This window comes from Trachemys scripta, chromosome 6, assembly GCF_013100865.1.
Source record: "Trachemys scripta elegans isolate TJP31775 chromosome 6, CAS_Tse_1.0, whole genome shotgun sequence".
In the NCBI taxonomy this organism is placed as follows: Eukaryota; Metazoa; Chordata; order Testudines; family Emydidae; genus Trachemys; species Trachemys scripta.
Window position 1 is genome coordinate 40,507,603 of NC_048303.1, and position 8,646 is coordinate 40,516,248.

General features: G+C 45.6%; 1 protein-coding gene across 2 annotated transcripts in view; it reads left to right on the plus strand.

Moving 5' to 3' along the window:
* CDK7 (cyclin dependent kinase 7) overlaps nt 1–5,190 on the plus strand; it is a 39,163-nt gene extending 33,973 nt beyond the window's left edge. For both annotated transcript variants that reach the window (XM_034773204.1, XM_034773203.1), the window contains exons 11-12: nt 85–232; nt 4,960–5,190. In XM_034773204.1, coding sequence (XP_034629095.1) covers nt 85–232; nt 4,960–4,985 — 174 coding nt within the window. In that variant the 3' untranslated portion in view covers nt 4,986–5,190. The remainder of the gene's footprint in view (nt 1–84; nt 233–4,959) is intronic.
* Nucleotides 5,191–8,646: the final 3,456 nt, after the last annotated feature.

An 8,646-nucleotide genomic window follows, 5' to 3' on the forward strand; every position in this document is an offset into this window, starting at 1 on the left:
GAGTTTAAGAAAAGGAAAGAATATACCTTCAGATCAATTTGTGCACACTATTAACTTGACCAGCTTTCTCCCCTTATCTTTAAGGCATTGAAACAGAAGTATTTTAGTAATCGACCAAGACCAACACCAGGAAGTCAATTGCCAAGACCAAACTGTCCTGCAGAAGCCTTAAAAGAACAACAAAATTCACTTTTAAATTTAAAAAGGAAGAGAACAGAAGGAATAGATCAAGGTAATTTTTCTTCTAAATCTTTGCATTTTATATTTTTAATTTTAAACTGAAGATGCATGGTAAGTATATGATACTGTTCCAGTGTTTAAGGACATATGACCTATATATAGTCCTCTATCTTACCAAATGAAATATTGCTCTGTAAATTGGCCAAATCTGAGCCCATAACACCAACCTAAGCCCCTTGGTGACTTGTAGTATTCTTTTTACAAGAGGTGTACCTTGTTAAAAGAAATATCTTCTATTCCATGTAGATTCTAAGGTGTAGAAAAACTTCTGTATCACAAGTTCTGTCAATATCCAAAACTATTTCACAGTATTAATACACTTTATCCTATGACTATTACCTGTTTGAGATGTTCTCTCAAATCCTTATATAAAGGGAATTACTTAAATTTTAATTGACATTTGATTGAATTCATTGGAAATGCTGAGCATTTTAGGACTCTGATGTACATTAAATATTTACTTCTCTAGTCTGCACATTCTTAATTTTATAGCCAAACTTCATCCCACTACTGGCCTCTACACATTTTGTGTAAAATGTACCTGCTCAGAGATCCTCAGCTTTGAGAACCTTCTGGGCAGCAGTGTCCTCTGGAGCTGCACAAGCAAAGCCTTATAGTACCAGATGTTTTGAGCTAAGACCATAAAGGATGATATGGCCTCCACCACTTTCTCTTTTTCTTCCCCCCTCCCCCCCCCCCGGCTGAGAATCAATGGGCCTTGTCCCTGTGTCTCCAGACTCTTTTTCTTAAATTGTGCACCTTTGTCATTTTGAGTCAAGCTTCTGAAGTTCTGGATATGGTAGATTTAAGAACATTCCCATTATTTGTCTTGCATAGGGGAAAATAACATCTGCACTGCAGTTTTATAGCCCTGCATCCTGGGTCCCACAAGCCTTAGTCAGCTGACATAGGCCAGCCATGGGTTTTTACTGCAGTGTAGACATACCCTAAGTGATAGTGTAAGCAAGATCTAAGTTCTTTTGTGGCTTTTCTCTGAGCTTTAACAAAGGGTAGGAAAGCAATCTAATATCTTGGCCTATTCTATACTACAGATACAACTAATGAATTGTAAATTCTTCAGAGCAGTGGTAGGGAAAATGTTTTGTCTAAAACTCCTTGTGCAGTTTGGCATTAAATAAGTTGGTGAGCATGGTTGTCAGTGACTTGTAGCATAGATGGGACCAAACCATTTTTAAACAAAGCCTCAGCTTATTTATAGGATGCTAGGAGACAACCATGTTTTAATAGGGTTACCATATGTCCGGGTTTCCCCGGACATGTCCGGCTTTTGGGTCTTTAAATAGCCATCTGGGGGGAATTTGTAAAAAGCTAAAAATGTCTGGGATTTCCCCCCGGACTGCTATTTAAAGACCCAAAAGCGGCTGACAGGGCAGCCGCGCCGGCGGAAAGCGGTACTGGGAGCAGCATGGAGCGACCGCGAGAGGCGGGTGTGGGCGGCCCGGCTCCCCCTGCCTGGGGCTCCCCTCTCCTGCCAGGGGGCGCGGGCTCCTCCTCTGCAGCACTGCCCACTGGGGGGCTGGGGCTCTCCCGGGGCTCTGCCCTGCACACACCCAGAACCCCTGGGGCTGCTCCTGCCTCCCTGGGCTGTCCCCAGATCCCCTCCCCCAGGGGGCTGGGGTCCTGCTGCGGCTTGCGCCCCTCTGCCTCCTCCATGGGGCAGGCAGCCCCAGGGGGTTGAGGCCGTGCCACCCTTCCCCAGCTTCCCCCTCCAGCAGCCCCGCATCGCCCTGCCGGGCCTGTTCAGCCCTCGGCTCCACCGGGTCCTGCCCTGCCTCATGCAACCCGCCCCTACCATGCGGCGGCCCAGCCTGGGGGGACTGGGGGAGCCGCAGCAAAGGCTCACCCGGAGCTGGTGCAGGAGACAAGCCTGGCTTTCAGCCCAGGCTCCGGCATCAGCCGGGAGTGGAGCAATCCCCACCGGCTCGGCTCAGCCCAGCCCCGCTTTTAAAGTGACAGGGACCCCACCGCAGGTTGGCCCGGCCTGGGGCACGTGGGGGTGTCACCTCACCCCCCGCCTGGGGGGCCCGGCGAGGGGGGTGCTTGGCACCATAGCAGCTCAGAGGGGAGGCCAGCGATGCACCTTACTCTCTCCTTCACTGCCAGCCACGGTCTTGCCTCCTTTCTCCAGCTTTGTGAAGCACTGTACACCTCAGAGCAGCAAATGGTAGCAGATTCTGCTGTCTCCAAGCAGAGTCTATCCCTGAATGTTTATTTCCGCAGCAGTGAGTTTTCGGTTTGGTGCATTCACTCCTGATCTCCCTAGTAAAGTGTAACAAAAGCACTTGGCATTCATTTTCTCAGTGTTTCTGGGAATACCCTTTTCAGCTTCATAGATTGATCTGGGATCTTTCTTTTGCTGTTTCCAGAGAGAACTGTTGACAGCAGGGAGATATGTCCCTGACTAGAGGGGCAGGAAGCAAACTTGACTAGACCAGTTGTGACTTACATTTTATAGTAACAAATAAAAAGGATTACACACAAATAGATTGCTAATGAACTTCCATCTTTGGGTTTCTGGAAAACAGCTCACTCTAATACTTCGAAGTTGCAGGGACCTTTGGTCTTAAAAAATGAAACATCAGACTCATTAATTTGGGGGAAGTGCAGTGGTCCATTTATTAAATTTCTTAAAAACATGATTCAAAAAATCCTTCTGAGACTGTATTTTAATGCTGAGATCCCAATAGCCTTACTATAGAAATAGAAAGTAAAACAAAGACATTCTTGATCCAGGTCAATTAGAGCAGTGGTTATCAATGTTTCCAGACTACTGTACCTCCTTCAGGAGGCTGATTTGTCTTGAGTACCCCTCACTTAAAAAACTACTTGCTTACAAAATCAGACATAAAAATACAAGTATCACAGCACAGTATTACTGAAAAATTGCTTATTTTCTCATTTTTACCATATAAATTATCAAATAAATCATGACTCCCAGATTGAGAAACACTGGTATAGTATATAGAGCAGTATAAACAAGTCCCTGTCTACGATGATGATTGCATATGCTTCGATAATTAGTTTGGCAAGGCCTTCTATATCAAAGTTACACACATTTTTACACAATATCAGGCAAACCAGCTTGGATCTCTCACTATTCATGTCTCTGTACTAATTGTGCTCTGCATCATTTCACAAAAAAGTTATTTAACTGAGCTTGAAATTTGTCATTATACTGAGATTTCTAAAAATACCCTTCTAGAAAAACTTCCATTTGGTTTCCCAGTAAAGAAAATGACTTTATATAGCTTGTTTGTTTGAACTTCGAGGCCCATACAGTCCCTAAAATGACGCTGCCTTGGTTAGTGTTGTGCCCCATTTCTCACAGTACTCATGATGGGTTGGATTGTCACAGCCCAGCTCAGCCCCACAAGGGAGTAAATATTATCTCTTCCAAGTAGACCCCACTGATATGGGGATGCCCCTTTAAAGGAAGGCCCCGGGACAGGTATGGACAGGAGAGTCCCTCCAGTGGAGGGAGAGGTGAGTGTCAGAGGTAGGGTTACCATACGTCCGGGTTTTCCCAGACATGTCCGGCTTTTTGGTCCTCAAATCCCCGTCCGGGAGGAATTTCCAAAAAGCCAAACATATCCGGGAAAATAAGGAGGCCTGGTATGGGGACCGCCTCCTCCCCGGGCTCCAACTTTCCCGGCTCCCGCTGCTCTCCACCGCGGCAGGGGCCGAAGCAACTTCCCCAGCGCAGCAGCAGCTGGGGGGTGGGAGGGAGGAGAGGGAATGTGGGGTGCTCAGGGGAGGGAGCTGAGTTGGGGCAGGGGCGGGGTCCCATGGAGTGTCCTCTTTTTTGCACTATTGAAATATGGTAACCCTAGGTTTAGTAGGTCACATTTGTAGTGTAGGTGGACCTCAGGAAAGAGGAATGGAGTAGTGCTGCTATCCTGCCAGGCTCTGGGGCAGAACCTAAAATAAAAGTCTAGTAAAACCGCTAAGTAGACATTGAAAGGTTCTTCTTTTCCTCCACTGTACCAACATGCTGCAGTTACTGCGAAACTAGAAAACTTACTATCTTTATTACAATACCACCACCCACCCCACTGACACTTGCTTTTTTTTTTTTTTTTTCCCCTAAGCTTAATTCTATTTTAAACCTGTAACTTTTTATATCAAATGGAAGGAAAGACAGGTGGTGTCTAAAATGTTTCATGTCACACAGCCTTGCACAAAGATAGCTTGGAAACTTTTTAGGAGTACAAAACGGCTTTCTATAAATAGTTTAATTTTGGATTACATGTTTCATGTAAACATGAGAGAGATGTTCTGGACAACTTTTTTTCATGCACTATTTTAGCTGCTCTTACATGAGCCTGCTCCAAGACTAGACAGGGCCTACAGTGTAGTTAGGGTAAAGCTACAAGCAAACGCTGTGCATGTTTATCCAAGCTAGCCTGAATCCAGCTAGTGTAGGGAGCAGTGTGGGCTCAAGAGCTGAGTACAGTGGCTGGGTATATACTCAGCTCATGAGCCCATATGGACGTCCGTGCTGTCTTCACTGCTCCTATTACCTGTGCTAGCTGGATTCAAGCTGGCTCTGGTAAGCTAGCCTGTTCACAGCTTTTGCTGTTCAAACATACCCTAAATAACTAGTAAAACTTTGAGTGGGGGATTGGGACCTTTATCTCATTTATCAGTATTAATACAAATTAAATACTTACACTATAAAATTAATTTACCATTTTTCAGGATTACCAAAAAAGTTGATTTTTTGATTACCGTGGATGATGATGATGATTAAATGGCCTGAAAGACCAAGACAATGGGAAAATGCTGCAACATTAACTGAACTTTGATGAAAAGTGAATTTGTAATATATTTACATGTGTAAAATGTGAAACTTAATATTTCAATGCTGAAACCATGTGGAGTGTTTTATTAAACCTATTCCTCTTTGAATAAATATATTTTTTAAAAAGAGCAAGATTCTTTGAACTGGATTGCTGTATGATTACTTTGAAATGTGCTTGTGTAGTAACTATAGGAAGAATCTATGGTGATAAAGGAGACTAACTTGAGATGCAGGCTTTGCTGAATGAAGTGCTATGCTAGTGCAAACCCTACTCTAGGAGAGAGCCCCAGGTGAGGAGCCTGTGTGCAGATGAATGTTTGTTAGCCCATATACAGTTTTTACCACCCATCTGTACTAGAGATAAGGGGATGCCACAGTGTGTTAACTTTGTTCCAGTTAAATCTGCCAATGCAATAACAACTGAGTGTGCACATGTTCTCGTAGCAGACGTTCTTGAAAAGTCTTCAGGTGTATCCATGCTGAGTTTTGAACTACACGGAGGTACTCCTCGATTTGATCCTCCAAAAGAACCAACTTATTGGAAAGAAGAAATACAAATATTTGGAATAGAACGCTAAGGAGATGAAACAAGGAGGCCTTGCAGCCTATAGAGCTGCAGTACGTTTAAAAAGGAATGGAGGGATGTCTGAAGAGTAATGTGGCAGACCTCTATATGATGCTGCTTATGACTCATATTTGAACGATATGGTGTTTATGTAACTGAGTACAGTATTCAGTCATCCCAAGAAAACACTAGGGAAAAAAATAATTGTATTTCCTGTATTACTGTGTACTGACCACTAGTAATTTTAAATTAGCTGTAGATCTCCTCCAAGACTTAATGGATTCCCTATGTAGATAGAAATTCATATTTAATAACACTTGGTTTGAGTGAACTTCTGTTCAGAAGTTACTTTGTTCTAAAAACAGAACTTACTGTACACTAAACAATTACAGGTTCAGCTTTCTGATGGAACAAATGGCTGTACACTCTCATTTGTAGCAGGCATATACTCAGATGCACTTCTCTGAGATCATACTGTGTGGGAAGGGAGGTTCTATTATAAACTCACTTTGGATTTAGCTTCCCTGAGGTAGTTACTGCTCCCTGCTGGATTTCAGGTCCCACATACTGTTCTGAAATTTAAATCTCTAGCCAAAAGTAGGATGCAAAATGAGGATAATACCCACCTCTTAGGTGTAGTAAACACTGTTTGTAGAGCACTGAAGTGCTAAGTATTATACAAACCACTTCCAGATTATTTTGCACTGCATGATGAGGAGGAATTGTTGCAGGTGCACATGAGCCAGAAGACACTGCCATGGCCAGGAAGTCAGTTTCCCAAGAGGAAACATTCTCTGGTGAAATAAGTAATGCCTCTTGACACTTGTGTTGTTTGGAAAAAGATTGATTTAAATGGGGCCCTGTCAGTTAGTTTAGGTGCAGAATGGAGATAACCTTACTTAGCTAAAGCACATTGGTTTCACATGAGCACCAATGAATTTGAGAGTCAGATTGCATGTAGCAGTGGGAGAAGAGTAATGCTGGCATATAGAGCATCTTCTCCAGGTTTCTTTGGGGGAGTAGACAACTTTTCATTCCTTATAGCAGGCAGTTGCCCTTCTTGCCAAGCTTCTGAGGGAATCTTTTATGTGTATAAACCAGAAGAATGGGATTCATGGAATAAAGGTACTTGGAGAATTATTCTATCCCCACAGCTGGGGTAGGGGATGCCTGCTTCTGGTTAGAATCCTTCTCAAGGAGGGGCCTAGTTGCTGTATCTCCATGGGAGGGTTCCCCCAGTTTGTAGATCAGTGGAATAGGATCTCCATCATTTCTCTTCCTCCGTTCGGTATATCTATTTATAGGGTAGAAGGTATGTTGGCTGCCACATTTAACCCTAGTACTGATGGGGGGCCTTTTGTAATTTTAACATTGTAGCTGATCCAGGTGAATACTAGGTTCCTGCTGGGTTTCACCTGACAAGCAGCATGGTCTTCTGTAAGATTTTAAAACTCATTTGCTTTTATTTAAAAAGCTTTTTTTCTAGTGTGGACAAAACCCTCGAGCAACCCAGTCATTCTTACCCTGTCCTTCTCACCATGAAGAAGTCCCTGCATTGTTTTGGGGTGTTTATCAGCTGTGGGTTGGGCCTTGTAGATGGTGTGAAGATTGCTGGAAAGGGCTGCTGCTTTTGAGCAGTAGACAAGGTAGGGAGAGAGCCTGGGTGTTGACTAGCTACATCTGCTACTTCTGGGGGGGGATTCTGCATGACAGCACACCTGCAGAAACCACCCCCACTCTGTGCTTCCCGGCAGAAAAGCAAAGGGAAGACATGCAGGGAGAGTGGGGGAGGAACAACCATGGATGCAGTTTTTGGGGGGATTGCCCCCCAAACAGAGGGGGCTTGGGGGGCCCACAGGGTGACAGTCCACTGCCCCCCTTCATTTCTGCAAGCACAGAGCTGCCCAGCTGCAGAAGGCTCTGTCTCTGCTGACTCTGCAGCTGAACGCTGCCTCCTGGATCCTAATGCCAGTTGTGCTCCCCTTCTGTGTGCTGGGAGCCTTCCTGTTTTCTGTGCAACAGAGAGTGCCTGTGGTGGGCTGGGTTAAGGGGGGGGATCAGGGAAGAGGCAGTGGGGAAAGAAGGAGGGTGGAATAAGGGAGGGGGGCAACAGGGGCTGGGGGGAAGAGGCAGTGGGGAAGGAAGGAGGGTGGAATAAAGCAGGGGGAGGGGTGGAATGGGGGAGGGGGATAGGGGAATTGCAGGGGGAAGCGGGATCCTGGCATGCAGCAGCTGGGGCTCCCCCATTAAGCTGTCCTATAAAACCCTCACCCTAACATGCCCTACCACACCCAGACCCCCATCCCACTGATCCCCAACCAGCTGCACCTGGACCCCCCTACTGAGCCCCATCTTCCCACACAGCCTCTGCTGAGCCCCAACCACCTTCACCTGGATTCCCTGTAGAGTCCCTTTGCCCCATACCTGGAACCCCCCAATGAGCCCCTGTGCATCCAAATCTCCCACTGAGCTGGCCACAGCCAGACTGCCCTACACAGAAACCTCTCACCCCACACCTGGATCCCCCCACACTGGGATCCTGCTGGGCTGAGCCTGCCCACAGCTGGTGCACCTAGCACTGAGAGGCAGGGCCCTGGGGTGTTTCTGGGGCAGGCCCGGTCCTTGCATTGTGTCAGGGTCAGGTGCAGCCTCACTGCTGAGTCCCTGTACTGGGGGAGGTGGGAGCTTCATGGTGATCTCCCACCCCAGTGTAGCCAGTGGCCTATGCTCCCCACTGCTATACCAGAGCCACATTTATTTATTGACAAATAAAACTTGCAGAATTATGCAGCATTTTAAAATATTGTGTGCATAATTTTTAATTTTTTGTTGCAGAATTCCCTTAGGGAGTAATCTGCTAAATACATTCATGTGAATTAAAGCAAATATTTGGCCAACTGAATATCTGAATTTCCTGTTCATGCTGGGACATCCTTGACTCTGCTGAGCTAAGCAAGGACCCAAATACCAGCTGTTGGCTTGAGTAGTTCAAAATGCAGTTGTACACCCTGGCACCCCA